At 42.0% G+C, this 19,945-nt stretch overlaps 1 protein-coding gene across 4 annotated transcripts in view; it reads left to right on the top strand.

Annotated features, from left to right (window-relative positions):
* Positions 1-349: 349 nt before the first annotated feature.
* The window catches only part of LOC308412096 (protein phosphatase 3 catalytic subunit alpha), a 66,203-nt gene continuing 46,607 nt past the window's right edge, over positions 350-19,945 (top strand). Inside the window, exon 1 of one of the 4 annotated variants that reach the window (XM_080906189.1) lies at positions 350-638. In XM_080906189.1, coding sequence (XP_080762315.1) covers positions 578-638 — 61 coding nt within the window. In that variant the 5' untranslated portion in view covers positions 350-577. Of the gene's footprint in view, positions 639-4,652; positions 4,860-5,755; positions 6,059-19,945 lie in introns of those variants that run through there. The other 3 variants (XM_080906190.1, XM_080906191.1, XM_080906192.1) reach the window with 3 other exon arrangements.

Below are 19,945 nucleotides of genomic sequence, written 5' to 3'. Positions count from 1 at the left end.
TGTGTGTAAATGACTTGTTAATATATTTTTAAAGCTAGCTAAACAGGTGTAAATCTTTTGAGAGCTAATTTCCAGCTGTTTCACCAATCTTTTCAATATGTTGACAGAATGTTTCAGTTTTTATCTTTTTTTAAAATTTAAATCGTTAGGGACTGTTTATTTGTGCACTTTAACCAGTGTATACATTCATATTCATCCATACCAGTTATTAATACCAGACTGACACAGAAACAGCCCTTTGATGAAAGTGGATGTACGGGCATAGGCAAACTGTCACTCTCGACCAATGGGCGAAGCCGCTGTCACCACGAGGCGGGTCTTGCGAGTCAGCACGTTTGAGTGCAGACTGCGTTGAGACAACTTGATACAGAGTAACAGTAAATCAGACAGAGCTGCTCCTACAGCACCAGCAGTGAAATTGTAACCCTGTTGCAAGTATTTTTGGCCGCTGATAGGACCGAGTGAGATCACTGCGGTCTCTTTCCTCGGATAGACTCACGAGTTGTTCGGCCAGAGCAACGCAGGGACCGTTTTAAGTCTAATTTCTGCCCTATCTTAATTTTATATCACACTGGAAATGTCCGAAAACAAGCCGAATGATGAACCGAAGTTATCTACGACGGACAGGGTGGTGAAATGTAAGTGTTGCTTTTCGTGTCATATTGAAACGAGACGCTACCACAGCTCTGGGTCTGACCAGCACAAGCAGACTTGAAGAATTCACGGTCGCAGCAACAGCGGGCGGCAAATGTAGTCGAAAAAAAATTGTTTGCTGGCTAGGGAGGAAGAAGGGTGTTAGCCGAGCTATGACAGCAGCAGTAAACTAGGAAGTCAGGGTAACTCCAGTTTGTAGACCAGAGCAAGAATTTAGCATGAAATGTGTCACAGTCTGTGCGCGAGGCGTTAGACGCGGTACAGCCGCTCGTCTGTAAATACTCGGGGGTTTTTTTGCTGTTTTTTCCCCCCCCCCTATTATTAGTGAATAGCATGCTACCAGCGGTGTGACAGATGCATGAGCGTTTCGATTCATATATAGTGCACAGGTTTACAGTATGCATGCAGATGTTGCACAACCGTTGCATTCAACCCCAAGGGCGATTTTCCCTCATTTTGCATGCATCGTCAAACAGTTATACCAAGGCTCCTCTTCTCTCTCTCTCTCTCTCCCCTCTCTCCATTGCATAATACTGCTTGATGTCGTCTATTTTGTAATCTCACATTTGGGGGTGTTCATCGTGTGCTTTGTTCGTGTCACACACGGTGGTTCTTCCTGCACTCTGTGTTTACACGTCTGACATTCCACCTTTGCAGTCTACCATAAGAATGCAATAAAGATCATAATCGAGGCAGCCTTCCCTCGAAATAGGAGCAATGCAGCCTGCCCAGTTTCGTGTCACTTGACGTCTCATGTGTACTTAAAGGCAGCACACTTAAGTTGCAGCATTCAAGCCTATTTCTGTGTTAGCATGTGGGCACTTCAAAGTGAAAAATACCCCCCTCCTCCTTTCTCTTGTTGGAAGACAAAAGCTTTTCCACACAAGTGAGATGACAGAATGTGTTTACTCCTGCTTGCTGGCACTAGTTACAACCCCCCAAAAATCCTCTGCAGCTCCAGCCCTACAGGGATGTGCAGGGATCACAGTGTGCGCACACACACACACAAGGGGACTGTTGAGTGATTTTTATTCAAGTTTAGCTGGTTGAGTTCAGTCGATTGAAATGATTGGATCATCTCAGAGCATTAAACGTCAAGATTTATGCAAGAAAGTTGGAATGAATCGGTCTGGGATTGTTGACTCTGTGTTAAAAGACGAGGTTGTGCACCTGGTTGCTCAACTCAGTAAGGAATACAGCTCTCCCGTGTTGCAATCTCGGACTTAGGACTTGACACTTGAAACAGAAGAAAACGTTTCACAAATATATCTGCAGCCATTTTTTTGTAGCTACATTTTGCTCCAAAAAAATAAGGGGTTGAGTGTTAAGAGTCACTGCATGTCTTGGGTGCTTTTTGTAATGAATATTTCAAGAGATCATACCCCTACAGTCTCCACCAACTTGAAGGCTAATGAAAAATATATGGGACAAGCATAAGTTTTAAAGAGACAACAATATCACTGGGTGACCGGTCTTGTTGCATGGATCTGAAGCTACATCTTCCTCTGTCATGCAGAGGAGATGCCAGATCTTCATGCTCGGCTCTGTGGATATTAATCGGGTTGAAATGTATCAATTAAACGTTAGAGGGCCCTGTCAGTTAATCTCGGAGGCCAGCTCACTTTAAACCTTGTGTCAAGCTCAACAAAGTAATTTTGCTCATTTTTCATTCATCAAGTTTCGAGGACTCAGTGTTTTGGTAATGCATCAGTATTATGACAACACAGGCGCTAGCTGTGTACAAAGCACCTCCAAAATAACTGCAGGCTATAGGTGTGAAGTAATCTGTTTTCAGCTGCCTAGCTTGCCGTGCTACAAGGTGTCAGTCCAACTTATCATAAGTGCTTTGCATCCACCTGTTTTCAAAATGCATTATCATAATGCTCCTGAAAGCCAGCGCTGCATAGTAATTGAGTTTAATCAGCTAAGGCGAGAGAAGTTGCTTAATTTTTCTTGTGCTTTCATCACTTGCAGGAATAAACACGTGAGCAATTTCCAGTATATATTTCAACAGACTTGACTGTGTTTGTAGCTGTTTTTTTTAATATTGTATATAATGCTTGGTGGATCATCACTGGATGACCATTTTTTTAATGCTCGGTTAATTAAGTGGAGTTTAAATAAGGATTATCCTCTTATGGTAATCCTGATTATTAGAATTCGTGGTCATGATTTTTTTGTTTTATTTTGCTACAATTAACAGCAAAGCTTTTTCATTATCAACTAATGAGTCATGTAGTCTTTTATTTTGAAAACCCTGTTTACATACTGATATTGCTGAGTTTTGTCCAGCACTGTATAAAGCAAAGATGTAGCAATGTCACATAAAAAGTTGGTAATATGGTTGTCATGGTGCAGTCGTGACAACCTCAGCACGCCAAAGTAAAGCAAGCGCACTAATAGTGTTTTTCCATCAGCGACCGAGAAACTGGGCCTCCGAGCCCCCAGCGGTGCGCTGGGTGCTTCTCTGCGAGTTGGGGATGGATAACATCTGACATTTGACTTTTGAGAAGAGGCCCCCATGCTCAGACATGCGTGGGCTGGAGAGACGGCGGTGGTGACAGCGGCGCGATGCCAGCCACTGATCCCAGCTGGAAAGCCGAGTCATTTATAGAACAGAACATTAAGTAATGCCACAGACTTGATCCTCGCCTTACGTGCGTTCACCTGCACACAGACCCGCCGCATCGTGCTCATAAAGCGACCTGTGTGCCATCACAGTGTTTCTTTCTAATCGAGTACAAGCGCTGTGTATTGCAGAGCTATAAAATTACCAGTCGTGAGTAATTTTCCTTGAGGTGTTGTCATTCTGAGTAATATTTCCTCATTACAATTCATAAACCTTGTCATCAGGTTTGTTTGCATGGGAATAGGATTGCTGTGAGAAAGTCAGGTGATTTATAACCATCGAGGTTGTTTATAATTTTAAACCTGTGCCAGTCTGCTCTGTCTGTAATTTGTAATGTTAAAATTTCAACTGGGATTTTTAATTTTTTTTTCGGTGACGTTTGTGTTACCTTCCACTCGTACTTTGGTTTGGCACATAATTTCTTCATCTTGCGAGCAGTCATTTTTATTCAGAGGGAGTAAGGACGTAGATTTGTTGCTTTGTGAGACGGAGACAAAGCAATAAAGATGGCATCAAATTGTCTTAATTAAATTGGAGTTGCAGAGATGTGTTGTGATGAGACAAATACATTACACTCTGTTAAGTTGTGCTGCTACTAATGAATAGAAAGAACCCGTTTGAAAGCGTTAAAAGAAGAAGAGGGGCACTTTTGGCCATTATTTTTATTTCACTTAAGTGTAGTGGGATACAAAAAACACTCTCTGGGAGCTTAAACATAATGTTGGGTTAGTAGGTTTGTGAGTAATTAATCAACATTTCTGTGATCAAGTAATTTTTTTTTAAGGAGAGTTGCAGTGAGTGTCTGTATTTCTTCATCTCATGAGACAGCAAACAGATTGTAGCTGCTCCTGTGTGCGCGTGTGAGTGTGTGAGAGCAGCAGTTAATCTAAGGCTGCGATTGGTCAGACAGCTGACCCGTGGGTTGCTTGAGCCGATGCTCCAGAGCAGGCACTTAAATGTCAAATTGTCAATTTCATACCAAGTCTAGTTTAATTATCTTGGGAAGGAAATATCATCTTGATCTAAAAAAATATATTAACTGTGCACGATCAAAAAGGAGTTTGGGAGGCTCCAGCTGCTGTCTTGCATTGCGTTTCAGTGCCAGCTTTCCCGAGTTATTCCAGACAATGAGTTTGCAAGATTTAGTTTTTGCTTTCTGCTTTTGAACTCTTGAGAAAAAAGTTAGTAGGTCACTTTCCTAGGTTTCATAAGTCATCAGGGCCGCCACTTTCCAATTCCTTGACATACCTCCTTCGCATGCGAAGAAGTCTGGGGTTAGGAGCCTGAGGGAGGGTGGGCCACCTCCTCCACCTTTTGAATCTTCTGACAGCAGTCCACTTACTCAGCTCAACCCTGAAATGTCTCCCATAGCTGCAGCAAGATAACCGAACTAGCTATTGGTGCCTGCCATGTATGTGCTTGTCTGATCTCCTGTGAGGTTTCCTTTTTTTCTTTCTTTTTGAGATTTGATGGTTCTGATAACAATGCATTGCATCATGGCCTGAAAGGGAAGACCTGAGCTATCTCTGTTGTGGTACAACAGTAAGATATACGGTCTGCGGTATTCCAAACCAGAGTAAGTGCACCTTTACTGCTCATTAGATTAAAGAGGAATTAGGCTCTGTTGTGGATTTGGGGCACAGCAAAGTAGCGGATTTGGACAGATTAAGCTCCATATAGGGGGATAAAGGCAGCTCTGCTCAGAGGTTGTAATCTGACTCCATGCATTAGCTGCTGCTCTTGCTAATTCGTGTGAACAAATGGATGTTGGTTTTCGAGGGGAAAAAGTGTTTACCTACCTTTGCATTTTCAGGTTGTTGCTAAGCCTGCGAGTAGATTTTGGGGATTTTCAATCCTTTGAACTTGTGCTGTTGATACACTTGTCTAACCAGTACACATTCATAAGCAGCAGTTCTGTAGCTTATACGTTGATGGAAGCTGTTTTACTTTGGCTTTTTAATGTAGCTGCTTTCTTCATAAGGTGCCTTTTAATCACCAAATGTAAAAAATGTAAAATACCCAGAGTAGCATCTGTGACCCAGTGACTATAACACTGTTTTATTGTTTTTTGGGGTTAAAAAAAAATCAACCTCTACATAAACAAATCCTCAGTTTTTTCCCATTTCATGGCATGTACACACCGACACATGTTGTTGCTGCTGCTGTGAGCTACAGTGGCTAACAAAAGCCATTTGCAGCAGAGGCAGGAGTTATGTGTCATTGGATCCCTCTCTAGAGTTGGTTGCAGAACAGTCACAAATCAATCAATATAGTGTCTGCAACACATGTAACTACAGGCTGCGCTCCCAGTACAATGAGTGTGGGGGAGGAGAAGCTAACCCAGTGAACTGGGAGCAGTCGGGTGGCTGGGTTATATTAGAGGCTAGTAGAGCAGTAAATCTGCTTTCTCACTTTGACTCCTACTTGGAGGGCTGAGCATGGACAGCCTAGGAAGACACTAAATTTTTATAGGAGTTGTGCATCCGCGTGTGCACACTCGTGTATACAGGCATGCACGTTAGCTGCAACACTGGACACATAAAGTTAATTGAGAAAGCAGATTTTGGTAGAATTTACATAAAAAAAAACATCTGTGTGCAGTTGTTTGGTAGCTTATGTTTAGCAAAAATTGGGGAAAAAGTTTTGTCAAAGAGCGTGCGTCATTGGCTGAACAACACTCGGTTCAATCAGCAAGCTGCTAAATCGTTATTTGACTTGATCCTGGAGTAATTTTGTGCTTTTTTTTTTTTCTTGCATTTTGTCAGTAACAGTTTGGTAAGTTAAAATTATGACTCCATTTGACAAACTTATGCTGGGAAAACAAGTGAGTCTGTATTTCGGCTATGAAGTAATTGCTCGGGGGTTTGTGAAACACTAAAGACTGAAGTATAATTAATTCCATGTAACTATGTTGAGCTGTTTCCCACTCATAAACTTCACCTCGGATGTGCCTCTTAGATAAATTAATGGCCACCCATCTGTATTCGGCAAGTTATTTGAGCACGATGTGTGTGTGAGAACGATGAATTTGGATTACTTTTGGATAATCGCCGCATTCTCTATTTTGAAAATCTGCTAACCAGCTGCCTTGTATTATTCCTGCAGCCTGCCTCGCCAGCCACTTTACTCTTTTGGTGGTCTTAGATATCATTCAGCTGCTTCTTCAGTGAGAGGCTTATCTTGTGGTCACGTCCTATAATAATTCAAATCGTCGTGGCAACGTTAGTTTTTGTTCTGCTGTGGAAACAAGCTGCAGCCCACCGGATGACCACTCCAACCAGATCCTGCTAAAGGAAAACGATAGATAATATAAATTCTGGTTGAAGATGTGGGTGTGAAAAGTGAAGACAGCCTGTCTCTTTTTAATAACCAGCAGGAGGCGATGGCTGCGGCTGCAGCAAAACTTCAGGTCCTGTGGAGGTTTATGGGAAAACAGCCCTCATGCTTGACCTCAGTAGACACTTTCCTGATAACTTTAAGGGCTCAGTCACACATTACGGGTCAAACTGAATAAAACCTAAAGTTCATTTTGTGAATTTTGGTCATTCTACGTTTGAAAAAGGAGCATTGTCCATCACAAGAGTGCATTTTTGCTCTCAGGTTCGCCCGCTCTCGTCTCACATCTGGTTTCAAAAAAGCAAGGTGGTAACAGCTTCAAAATGGGACTTCAGAAACCAGTGGGTGACATCACAGTAGCTACGTCCATATATTTCTTCACAGTTTTATGATGACAAATGCCTGACCTGCCATTTCATGCCAAACTCACAGAGGCTGCAGAACAAGGACTGCAGGCCAGGACGTTGTAGGTTGGAGTTCAGTATTGAGAGACTCATGGGAGAAGCAGCTGATCAAGTTCATTATTTTTATTAATTTAAGGAATGGGACAATACAAAAGCAGTTTGAGAATTGCCAACAGTTTGATCTATTTCATATGTGAGTTTGCTAAAGTCAGAACAGTCTATTTTCTTTTGCAGCGTGAATCCAATTGAATCTGCATAAGTGAATGAATGTATCAGTTACAGATAAATGTTAACACCTCCAGCTTTATTCTCTGCACAAAGAATCGCAGTCTCTTAATATATTTGAACCTGCATGTACGTGCACACGTGGCCACCTTTAACTGCTCTGTGCATGAGACAGTTTTCACTACCCTGAGTAATGTTTTGTGAGCCCAAATACAATTTCTCTGCAGTAATGTGTTTATCTAGGACAAATATCCCGCGTGTAGACGCACACAGTATTTTGGCCTCAGTTTTCATGCCATGCTATTTAGCAGAGGAGTTTCCTTGTGGTGAAAACATACCTGCATGCTAAATGGGAGACTCGACTTCCTGGATTAGGTCAAGCCCCTGCATGGTGCTGTGTGACAGATGCAAACACAGTCGCACACTCTCCTGTGCTGGGCCAGGCAGTTGTTTGTATTTAAATACGAGCAGAATGAGTAAAGCCATCTGCTGGTTGCCTGTAAATGGTAGATTAGTAAGCGGAGAAAGCCATCCACAGGGGAAAGGGATTAGGGCTGGGTATCGTCACTGATTTCTAGAATCGATTCAATTCCGATTCACAAGGTCCCAAATCGATTCGATCCACGATTCGATTTAATTCGATTCGATTTAAATCTGGGAAATTTTGACAGTCAGAAGTATAATTCAGATCAGAACATTTACATATTTTTGTATCTATAAAAAGGAAGCTGACACTCGCAAGACTTTATCCAAGGTGTGAGCATCACAGCAGATGCCTTTGTGTCAAAGTAGCTGAAGATAAAACACAGAAAAACATGAAGGTGATTTTCCTGGCCTGGGATTTTATAAAAATATTCTGCAGTACATCAAAAACGAAAGAAAACCATTAATTAATGAACATTGCCTCTGACGTTACAGCGGTTTTATTAGACACACGGCTAAGCATTTTGCATTTTGAATAATATTAAAAAGTTTAAATTTGTTCAGTATTGAACAGCAGAAATGAGGTTTTCTTTTCGGAAGAATGTAAAAGGGAAAAAAACAGCGGCCGACAGCGCTGTAAGCAACAGTAGACTTGTGTAACAAGCAAGCGAATAATGAAGAAAGGGAAACTGTTCGAGAGAGAGAGGGCGGGGGGGAGGGAGGGAGGGAGAGAGCTGCGCATCGCAATGGAAGCAAAACAGTAAAAGAGTGAATTCATGACGATGTTTATGTGAAGCGTTTGGATCTTCTTTTGCTGCTGGTTCGGTCAATATTGTTTGGAGAGAGATCAAACTAACAGCTTTAGAATCAGCGCATAAAGGGCGTGAACACAAAGCGCGGACCCGGATCAGCGAGCTGTCGGCTTTCAGCCCCGACTGTGAGAAAGGCGACATCTAACTGATTCTGATCCGCGGGTCGCGCTGTGTGTTTAAGTCTATGTGCAGAATCCCTGTTCCTGCTCTCATTTACTGTTTGGTGGTTCTTGAAATTTTGTGAGATGTCACCAGAGATTCTGGCATTTCGGACAAAATAAATTTATATTAAAAAATCGATTCAGGATTTTAATGAATCGATTTTACGTTATCCAAGCCAGAATCGATTTTAATCGATGAATCGATTATAAAAACCCACCCCTAAAAGGGATGTTGTAACTTTTATGCCCGCTCATCAGCTCAGCGCATGCACAGGAGGGGAATGACACGGGAAGGGTACACAGTGTTTCATGGCTAATGCCTGTTTGCAATTGCATCTCGCTGTTATCATAGTAGCATCTGCACTGGTTGACACCCACACACGTATACATACTGAGGCTGATGCAAATGTGACCTGTTGAAGATGAGATGGATATGCTGTTTTCTTTTCATTTCCAGCACATTGGAGTTTGCACCAGGGAGCACACAATAAACTCAGCAGATGTAAAACTCATATATTTTATCCATCATTATGACTTATCGAGGAAAGGTAAACCTCAGCTATGAGGAAGTCTGATACGATGGCTCTAGTTTGCCTTTTTTTTTTTCAGCTCGACACCGTGAAAAGGGACGAATTTCACAGGAAGACTGAGAAGAACCGTTGCTTCCTGTTAATTTCCCTGTTTTCTCATTGTGTTTTGATCATGCTGTCGTAGCAGAGCAGGATTTTACGCAGAATTCCTCGTTGCCTTCTGGGTGTAGCATTCCACTGTAGTGTTTGTTTTGGCAGCGGTCTGGTTTGGCACGTTACTGAAGCACCGGGAGCAGTATCAGCCAACATGGCATCAGGATTTAGACATGTTGCCCCGGTGGTTTGTGGCCAGTGACGAGTTTCAGGCCTTAAAAATGCAGTTTGACATTTTCCAGGCCAGGACCCATAGCTATGAACCAGGAGAGTAAAGTATCTGTGGCTCTCGTATTAAATACCGTGTGTAGCAGTTTCCAGTTGTCTGGCTAAATTAATGAAAGAATCCAAGTGGACTCACCATCCTCCCTTACCTTCTTATTAATCCTTTTATTTCAGCGAGCGCTCGAGATTTCTTTTACACGACGAGAAACTCCGTCTTTAATTAATCATCATCAGATTTTATGTATATACTTCAGTAAGGCTGTAGCAAGAACACACACACACTGAAATATTTATTTATGTTTCTGCCTGAGTGTTGGATAATGCGATTTCGTTTTAAGGAATTTAAACAAAGAAAACAATTCATTTTCACTCTTTGCTGAGAAAAGTCAAAGCTATTCCTGGGTTCTGCACGTTTTCTGCACATTTTTGCTTTGCAAAAATTATATTCATTGAGAAGACCAGCAATTACGGATGGGTGTTTAAGCACATTGCATGCTACGTGGCTGTACTGTGTAGGTTCATGGTGGATCTTGGTGCGTTAGATCCTGGTGCACCTTTTTCCCCCCTTGTTCTTCCAGGTGTTATCAGCTTACTAGTTAAAGTACCCAGCTTGTGGACAAGAGAGAAACTCCAGCTATACAAATACAGCTGGAGGTGAGTCGAGGCCCCAAGGTTTATTTACCCTCATTCACACGCGTTAATTATAGACCACCTGGCTGAAAATTAACCCTCTTATTCCATGTGCTGGTGAATTTGGCGTGTGCTTATCTTGGATTACCTCTGGAAAAAAAAAATCTGTCGTTGCTTGTTGCCATGTTCTATAGTTGACCTGAGAGGAAGTTGTCTGGTGAGACTGGCATTTGTCTAATGGGATATGATGATTTTGGCTGAAATGCTTTATCAATACAGCCTTCAGGATATTACTTAAAGTTTTCACCTGCAAATGTTTCAAACCTGTGAAACATTTTTTTTGTTTGTTTTTCCAGTTTTACTGCCAAGCTGTGGTTTTTTTTTTTTTTTTTTTGTGCTCAAAAAAGGACAAAGAGGCATTAAGTTTGCCCAAGAGCTGATGATTTCAGGCCACTCACTTCCTCCCACGTGGAGAGTGGAGCAGGAGGAGGACCACTGGCTGGCCCACTCACTCAAAACATTGCAGAGGCTGACCGAAGCCAGAGTCGTGACTGTGATGTGTCTCTGCTGGTGAGGGAGGGGCTTGGGGTTAGGCCAGCTCTAGAGGTGGCATATATATACACACATAATGTTCCCCTGCCTTTGCTGTTTTGTCTTTTGAATTAGGCCCCAGAGACAATTCGAAAAGCTCCAGTAAATTTCCTCTGGGATTACTCTCCACGTAATTGCAAGTATCTTGTTCTAAGTTCCATGATAGACCTTAGCTTTGGCAGTAACTCAAGGCAGAATTTGGCCTCGGCTGTTGCCACGTCAAATCGAGTCCAATCATAGGGCAAACTGATATCCCATTAGTCTGAACTCACAATATGCCTCGGCTAGCCAGATTGCGGCGAGGTTAGTGTGTCCCATGGCTCCGACTGATTTTGTGCCTGTCCAAACACCACCAGAGTGCCATACATTACAGTGACCAATCACTTGTGCATCCTATTCCCTGTTGCACTCAGGGTATAAATATATATATTCTTTTGGGCTTGCCACTCAGGAGCAGTTCCATTTTTGCTTTATTGATTTGCATGCAGGGAGATTTTCAGCAAACTGCTGCTGATGCACTAGTCAGCTGTCACCGTTGTGCGTGTTCATACGTGTGCCTGTGTGTTCTCAGGATCGTGTAGTGACGACTCTGAAAAGCGTCAGATGCGAGGATGGAGGAGGAACCTCTCATTCCACTCATTTTTGTGTGTGTGTGTGTGTGTGTGTGTGTGTGTGTGTGTGTGTGTATTAAATTTAGTGAAAACTGAATCATGAAACTGTGGGAGACGTGTTGTTTCAGCTAATCTTCACTCCATGTGAACTCCCGAGCCAAAGATGTGATCTTTTGTTGGTAATTAATACCGTTGTCGCACCCCAGTCCTACACACATATGCTCCCTTGCTGTCATGCTCTTGGCAGCCTATTTATTGCTTTTGTATATCATGCAAGCCTTTCATACTAGCCTGCCCCCACATAAACTGGTAAGGTTGCAGAGTGACACAGCAGCTAAGTGGTGCACAGTTACTGCTGCGCTGCAGGTTTGGGTATGTCCACATTCATGTCACACAGTCTCAAGAATACTAAGGAGTACGATGTCTTTGACAGCTTTGCTGCCGAGGCTCGACAGTTTCACAGTTTGTATGTCAGACATACTGTACAAGACCGATTATTTTCTTGTTTTACCTGCTCACTTATTTTTGTCTCTGCCTTGTATTCCAGCAGTATATTTTATATTACTGTCTTTTTCCTCTATTTAGCTGCACTTCATCCATTCCTGCTTTCAGCTATGACTGCAGTGTTTTTTTTCTAGGCCACCATCTGTATTTCATTCAGCATTTCCTTTCATTCCCTTTTGCGCACTTGCTTGCTCAGGCTGCTGCTCAACTGTGGCAGACCCACGCTCCAGGCCCGTCTCCCTGTATAGAACGTAATCCGATCCCTCGGGAGGAATGTGGTAAGCCTAGGGGACGGCCAAATCGAGGTACAAATCAGCTGGTCATCCAGCAGATTGTGTATCTCAAAGTAATTTTAAGCGACACTTGAGCAGTAATTAGAAGTGTGGACTCAATTTAGCATTTAGCCTCCACTGCTCATAATTCATGGTTATTATTTTATTTCAAACACTCCATGACAGCAGGGATGTAAGACAATAGTTTTAAGCTGAATTAAACATAAGTCGAGTACTTTCTGTTTTGCAGCCAGCAGTTAAGAGGGCCAGAGGCTTCATTTTAGCCCAACAGATGGTGCGAACACAGTACAGTTTTATGCAGTCCCACAGTACTGGGCTGGAGCCCTGCATGGGATGTCTCTATAAAGCCTGTTTGCTTTTGATGAAAGTAAATATAGTGTGTTAGAGCAGCAGATAACGTAAACACCCTGCCCAGGGTATGTGACAGTGCGTTTTGTCCTTGTTTGTCTTTCGAGGAGGAAATGGTTACCTGAAATTTAACTCCAGCGTTTTTCCTCTTTCTTTATGTAAACATGGACGTTATTCAGCATTTACAGTGCAGCGTGATCCGTTCTGGGGAAACCCAGAAACTGTTTTTAATAATTAGAGGGGAAAAAACTGACCCTCCACCCTCCTGTGTCTGATCTGAAAATGTAAGTGCAATAGAAGAAAGTCAAGACTCCCTTCAGGCACTCAAGCTGTCAAGTGAGCTGAACATACTCTGTGACCTGATCCTCAAGAACACATGAACCTTGGAGCAGCCCTGTTTATCCCAGAGGGATCAGGGGCATGACCCAGGCCGCACACTGCTGTTTGATCCACACAACCCAGCAGTGCTCGGAGTCTTATAAAGGCGCTGTCCATTGCTTATGCTCTCATCTTTGATTGGATGCTGGCTGGCGGATGGCTTTTCAATGCGATGCTTTAACTGCCTTTAATCTCACGGCTGCTAGCAAAGCCTGCACAGATGGTGCTTCAGCATAATACTCCTTTAGTGAGTTTTGAAAGTGCTTCCTCTGCTATATGGGGGTCAGGCTGGCAGCAGGGAAGGATGATTTACTTTACAGTCACTTTTAGCCTAGAAGAGTTGCATAACAGCAGCTACTTCAGGAGCTTCGTCACAGATTCTCCTGATATATAGAGCTCCTCTGGGGTGCTAACAATGGCGAGACAAGATGCGTGTGCGTGGTTAGTGTGGAGTTATTGCTCTTGCTGACTCAGAATTCCTTTGGTCTTTAGAGATGTAATTTCTATTGTTGCCCATCCTCTCTCCAAGTCCAGCCACGTGCTGCTTTTGCTTTTCTTTCTTGGCAGTCAGGTACCCCTGCTGGCAGGAGAACCCACCACACCCACACAATTTTGGCCTAGAAACAGCGATAGGCTTGAGAGGTGGGCGTGGGTAAGGGGGAGAAGGAAGCAATGGCAAAGGAAGGGAACTCTTAGGGGCCTTGTTGACTTGGCAAGAGGCGGGAGGAGGTGGCTGGCTGCGCCATCCCATTGCCTCACCACCTGTCCCCTGAAAAACCACGGTCAGTCTGCCAGAAATAAAAACTCTGCCATGGACCTCTTGGATGCAAATGCTTGATCCCACAAAAATCCTTGCTATAATATAAGTACTTTATACTTTCAGTATTATTTCTTTGCTATAAATACTTTCAGTACTTAAGTTGAATCATTTTGTTTGCCATTTCTGACCCATCCTAGTTATTTTGACATGGCATGGAGGAATGCTTTTCACATATGAGATGTAGCTATTCTTGTGTGGCGGGGAGGGTTTTCCCCAGTCCACACATCATTGTAATAGTTGGCAGTGCGGTATTCATTTTTAAATCAAACAGGTAGCGTCCCCAGCTGAGAAGAGTGGGGGGGTGGGGGTTAATTAATGATGAGGAATATTATCTACAGCTCAGGCTCTGTTTTATTTGGGTCAGCCTCAGGTCTGGTATGCTCCGTTTACCAAGTGTGGTTGCAAATATAGACTGGCCTCAACCCCTCTGTATGTGTCTAGTAATTGCATTCTAGAAATGCCAACATTGCGGCTGCCAACAAGCCCTCCTTGGGAGGTGCGATCACGCCTGTTGAGGCATATTATCTCTGAGGCAAGCTGTGAATGAGTACAGAAAACACTGAAGTCAGTTGGAGTTTCTGGAACGTAAAAGCATTTCGCTATTGATTTGCGCTCCATATTGTTTCACGTTACATAACACCGTATCCAGTTAGATTCTTCACTGTGTCATATGTATAGATTTGCAGTTGGATGTTTGATGTTGTTGTGCGTCTTGGTCCAGAACTTTCTCAGGTGATAGATGAAATGTCACAGTGTTGTATATAAATATGATCCCAATTTTTCAAGAATTCATGAATGTACTCTATTAACGAGACTTAATGTGTGTAGCAAATGTGTACTTTTCAGACTTCTCTTCGAAAGGTTCATATGTGTTTAGAAATTTTTACAAAGGTCTGGCAAAACAGCTTCAATAATGATCTCTACAGCTGACATCGACAAGCAGTGAAATAGTGATTTATTTACTTTCTATTTAGAAACTAAGACTGGGTAAATAGTAATATATCATGTCGCTTGTCGAGCTAACATGATGCATTTTATTCTTACACATCTTCCAGTTTGAAAAAGTTTTAAAATGTATATGAACTGCAATGCACGAATGCAGTAATTAGAAAATAAATTGGGATTAAATTAAAATCACTATAGATAACGTGTTCAGTATTTTGCTTGAACCTTGTGTACAGGTTTTCAGGGAGTGTCTTGCATGTTTCAGCCAAACCACAATTTCCAAGTAGCATGACGTTGTGGTAAGAGTTTGGCTCTTAAAAAAACAAACATGTAAACAAACTGGAATTACCTGCTATCCAGAAATGTCAGTCACGGAAAGCATCTGATATATTTAAGAATTTCTTTGGGGCGGATTATTTTTGTTTTTTCACTGTTGACAGTGCTTTGAATAGAGGGGTAGCAAGCACGTGTTTTTTATTTTATTTTATATGACAACACTGAATCTGTATCCTGTCCAGCCACCTGTCTGCTTGTCACTGTGCACTCATAGAACAAGCCACCAACAAGAACCCTTTGTAGACTGGCTGCCGGCGCGCTCGCAGAGCTCTCCAAGGTTAGTGGGGACACATGTTCTCGATAGACCTATGTCGTCAGTCCTTCCCAATACAAGCGCCAGTTGACAGCGTGGTGGAGAGTGGCGCGAGACTGACACAAAGGCGGTTCTGTCGATGTACGGGGCCAGATTTTTGTCCAGACCGGAATATAAACATGTCCACCTAATCCCTTCTCAGATGCGTGACCTTTGCCTTTACCACCTGAAGAAAAGGTTGAACTTGTAGTTTGTCATTATGTCAAAGAATAGACACGAAAGACCTTGAGGGTAATCACATATCATTAGATGAAGTTGTGTTGAGTTGCCTTTGTTAGTTTTTCTTTTTATGGAGGCAGCCTTAGGTGTTTTGTAGATTAAAGCATGTGAACATATCTAGTAGCTTTCTCTTATTGCCTGTAGATGAATAATTAAGCCCATTAAATATTAAACGTAGCAGGAAAAATTAAAGGCGTTGGCTGCCTCTGAAGTGCTCAAGAGCAGAAGAGTACCTTGCATGCAGTGTCAAGGCCCTAAAAACATAAGAGAAGCAATGTTGCATTCAATTTGTTAACTTTTTGTTTTTAAACTGGTGAATAGATGCCACACAGCATTACTTCTCTATCTGGCTGTGCCACAGGTTGCATTCGGAGCTTGCATAGAGCAAAGCATGCACCCTTAGCGCCCTGTCTTCCAGATCCTTTCAGCCTCCTCCATTGTTCCGTCTCTGCTATGCTCCAAAGCTGATTACAGCACCTTCTCTAATGAAAGCTAATCCTGTGTCACGGCATTGTGTAGGAGGAGGAGGGGGCAGGCCTGAGCCAGCAAAGCTAGCAGGGAATGTCTTCTTCAGGGCCTGTCAGAGTGGCTTTCAGAGGAAATGCCAGAAAGTGTTAACGTCTCCACAAACCTGCAAATCCGAGTTTTAAATGGAGTTTTTTTTCCTCTGCGCTGGCCCATTGTCCCTTAGTGACTTCTACACAACAGCAGCAATTTCTAAAATCCTCTATTAATTCCCCCCTATGTTCACAATAGTTGTTCAAAATATTTATAGGAAAAATATAGGGTACACTTTAAAGTGTTATATACAGAGATTATTATCCTTATGCCGTTTCCCTTCCCAAGTAAAGCTTCTATAAAACCTATAAACTACTTATCATGGGAGGTAACACAAGTCCAGGGATGTACAAGTGAAATCAGTGTGAATCATATCAAAGTTAGGATTGAGGTCTGAATGAATCTGCATTCAGTCAAAACAAGACGTTGCGCATTTTATTCCTTAACAGGATGTGTTTACATAATCCCAGCTAATCTTCTTACATACACCCACACAACAAACAATGATCTTGTTAAATGACTTTGTTTTAATCGATTTCAAATGGGAAGAGCTGTAACGCCTTTGAGTTTGACTTTTATCTACGGAGCACAGGACCAAGGTGCTCTCCTGGAATAAAAGCACAACACAATCTCATATTTATGTGCTATAGGCTGTTATAATGTTACATTATGCAGGATTGTAGTAGCAAACTTAATGTTAAGCAACTTCTGGCATACTGAGATGTGCTGTGTTTAAAGATATATGGGTTGCTTAGGTTAAGTTTTATTTACCTTCGTGTTAGATTAGTGAGTCCATGCGTGCAGTGGGTTGCTGGCTTGATGTTGAGCCCCATGTCAGCACAGAAAGGCACATTGTGTTATTAAAATAAAGAACAACTCTGCAGTTTGATTTAAATTTTTCAAATTTGAGTACATTTGTCTCAGTAGGTTTCTTATCAAATTAAAAAAAAACAGGTCATTGCTGTGATTAGTTGTGATTGCAAAAAAAAGTAGGATTTACCTGCTAATACACACATGAATGTAATTATATACACCGTACGATTACAAAATGTGAACATTTGAACAGAAACAAGAAGTTTTGAATCAAAAATAAATAACTTAAGTACATCACTCAAAAAAATGAGTTGGAAAATGTAAAAATTAGACGTTTATGCAGATCCTGCTCTAGCTTGATGTTCAAAATAATCTGATACGATTATGTAAATCCCAAGGTAGAGGGAGGAAGACCAAGGACAAAATAAAAAAAATACATTTCTAAATATATTGTCCGATATAATACTTGTAGCAAAAACCATGATGTTCAGATTCCCTGTAAGAAGTGTTAAAAGCATTTTACTTACACCTGGGCCCTTGGCTTAATGCTGGCTCTTTCACTGTGACTGTATAGCTTTCTAGACGTTGAACTGTTTTATCAGGGTGCGGCTCATAATTTACTGTAGGTAATAAATTGTGCAAATACACAGGGACCTCCCATTATTGGACTGTGACTTGGTGAATAGATTTTTTTTAAAGATTGGCAAATGCTCTTTTCTTCTTTTTCTTTTTTTTCATCCATTGTTATTTCATTGACTTATCTTTCACTCTCCCTGACTCATGCCCTTCCCCCAGTCCAGCTCCAAATAACTGAAGTCATTTTCCAGCCATGATCTAGATCCCTGGTGGCCTCTCACTGTGTCATTGATCCACTGCTCCACTGACGGCTTACCACACACCCAACCACTACCAAAAAAAGCTGCAGTAGGAGATCCCTCAAACTGCCTGTTGACCCCCATCCCCCACCCCATCTCAGTATCTACTGCCTGCTCCTTTCTATCCATCCTTACATGCATGCATGCATATATATATATATATATATATATATATATATATATATATATATATATATATATATATATATATATATATATATATATATATATATATATCTCCACCCCTACATTCACCCACGTCAGCCTCCCACGCTCCAGCCCTAACCTCACTAATTAATCAGAGACTTAGGCTGACTAAGTGCTGTCTGAGTACCGGTGCATTTTGATCACCTACTTCTGCAAATGTTTTCTGCATTTCTCATCTAAAACCTGTTGAGGCGACAGCAGGACCAACGTTCACTTGTCACTCATGCGGACTTCGCTGTTGCCCAGGTCTCTAAAACACTGCTCAGGGCTATTTTCTGTCAGAGCTGGATGGTCTTTGATAACCCTGACAGAAATGGCAGGACGAATGCAGGTTTGGGGTGTGTGGCCGGCTTATTAGTACACAACCTGTCTTAATAATGAGCATACCTCGATAACTGTCGCTGATGAGACCTCCTGTGCAGATGGACAAACATGCCACTGCATTGAACGGCCGTCAGATCCACCGTCGCGCTCCTGTTTGTGTTCGCCGCATTTTTCTAGCATGTCATTTTTAAGCATGAATATATATATATATAATTTCCAGAGCTTTATCGACTCTGTGGAGAACGTAACATGCTGCCAGCAATTCATTTTTAAGCCAATATTTTGATGGATGAAAGATTAATACCGAGACTCTACAGCACTGTTTCCCTGGCAACCCCTTTACTCACTTTTATCTAATATCTCTCCTGTTTGTCGACGCGATTTAAAAGCTCTTTTCTCTGCAGCAGATGATGATGGTCAGCAGCACTTTAAAGTGCAGTAATGGCACCCTGGAAGCAATAAAGCACAAAGTTGGGGTCTTTGCAGCTTTGGTTGGTTATGACACTGACCTCCATGCTGTAGCTACTGACTGAAGGAAAGAGAAGTAGATGTGTACGGGATAATCTCGTTGATTTAAAAGCTTGTTATGCAAAGATAAAATAGAGCCAAAACATGACATGTCTGCTTGCTGCGTTCAGACTCGACTTAACAAAGAGCTCGATTTAGATTGCTGCTAATCAGCCCCAGTTTATTTTTAAATTGATCAAACCGTGGCTTTTGTGCGCCACGGATGACCAGCGAAAAGTGGTCCTATTAACGCATGAAATTAATGTTAATTTAAATGCAGTAAGATCACAGCTCCAGGACCTGTTTGTAACGAGGCACAGTTTGAGTGCTTTTCCTCCCTGACTGGACTCTATACACAGTTGTGTGTAATTTCTCCTAATTCTGCTGACCTGCTGTTAATTTAAATGAATGAATTGAGGGAAGCAAAGACACCATTTTGCTAATGTTCGGAAATGTGTTATTAATTGCAGGGGACACATTAAGCAGTACGGGAGTCCAAATTATTAATTTAATGGAGTCATTGCTCATTTGTTAACATTAGAAATCTTTAATACCTGCTGGGCGATCTCCATGGGATGAGATGCCAGCCCCCTGAGTTTTTGTTGACTGCTCTGCTTGCCCCACCCACCTCTTGTTGTTGCATGGGTCTGTATAGTATTTTATCTGATGCAGCTTCTCTTTCTCGTACTCTCCCTCTCTGGGAAAGTGAGCGCTATTGGCCCTGCTCTCCTTCCTGCCTCAGCCAACCAAAAGTAACGCCTACACCTCCATAATGACACACAGATATAATCAGCAGACTTGTATCATTGAACTTCAAAGCTATGCTGTGCTAAATGTTGTGTTTCGCCTGGGTTCATAGCCATATGTAGCAAAGAGGTTCACACCACTTTCCACCACCGTTAAACCTGAAGCCCACGGGCCTTCTAAAGTCCTCACTGAACAGAGTTCTAACATTACATGATCTTTATATAGCATCATATTAAGATTTATAATATAGTGGTAGTAGATAAAGTCGACCGGCGTATAAATATCCGGCTTCTGGATTTAGTTTTTGCAGTTTTCAGCATAAGCAGCTGATAAACGACCATGTTTTGGTAAGAAAAGAAGAATTGCAGTCTAGA

Source organism: Rhamphochromis sp. 'chilingali', assembly GCF_963969265.1.
Source record: "Rhamphochromis sp. 'chilingali' genome assembly, chromosome: 1".
NCBI lineage: Eukaryota > Metazoa > Chordata > Actinopteri > Cichliformes > Cichlidae > Rhamphochromis > Rhamphochromis sp. 'chilingali'.
The sequence above is the reverse complement of the archived record's forward strand: the minus strand, read 5'-3'. Positions and strand labels throughout refer to the sequence as shown.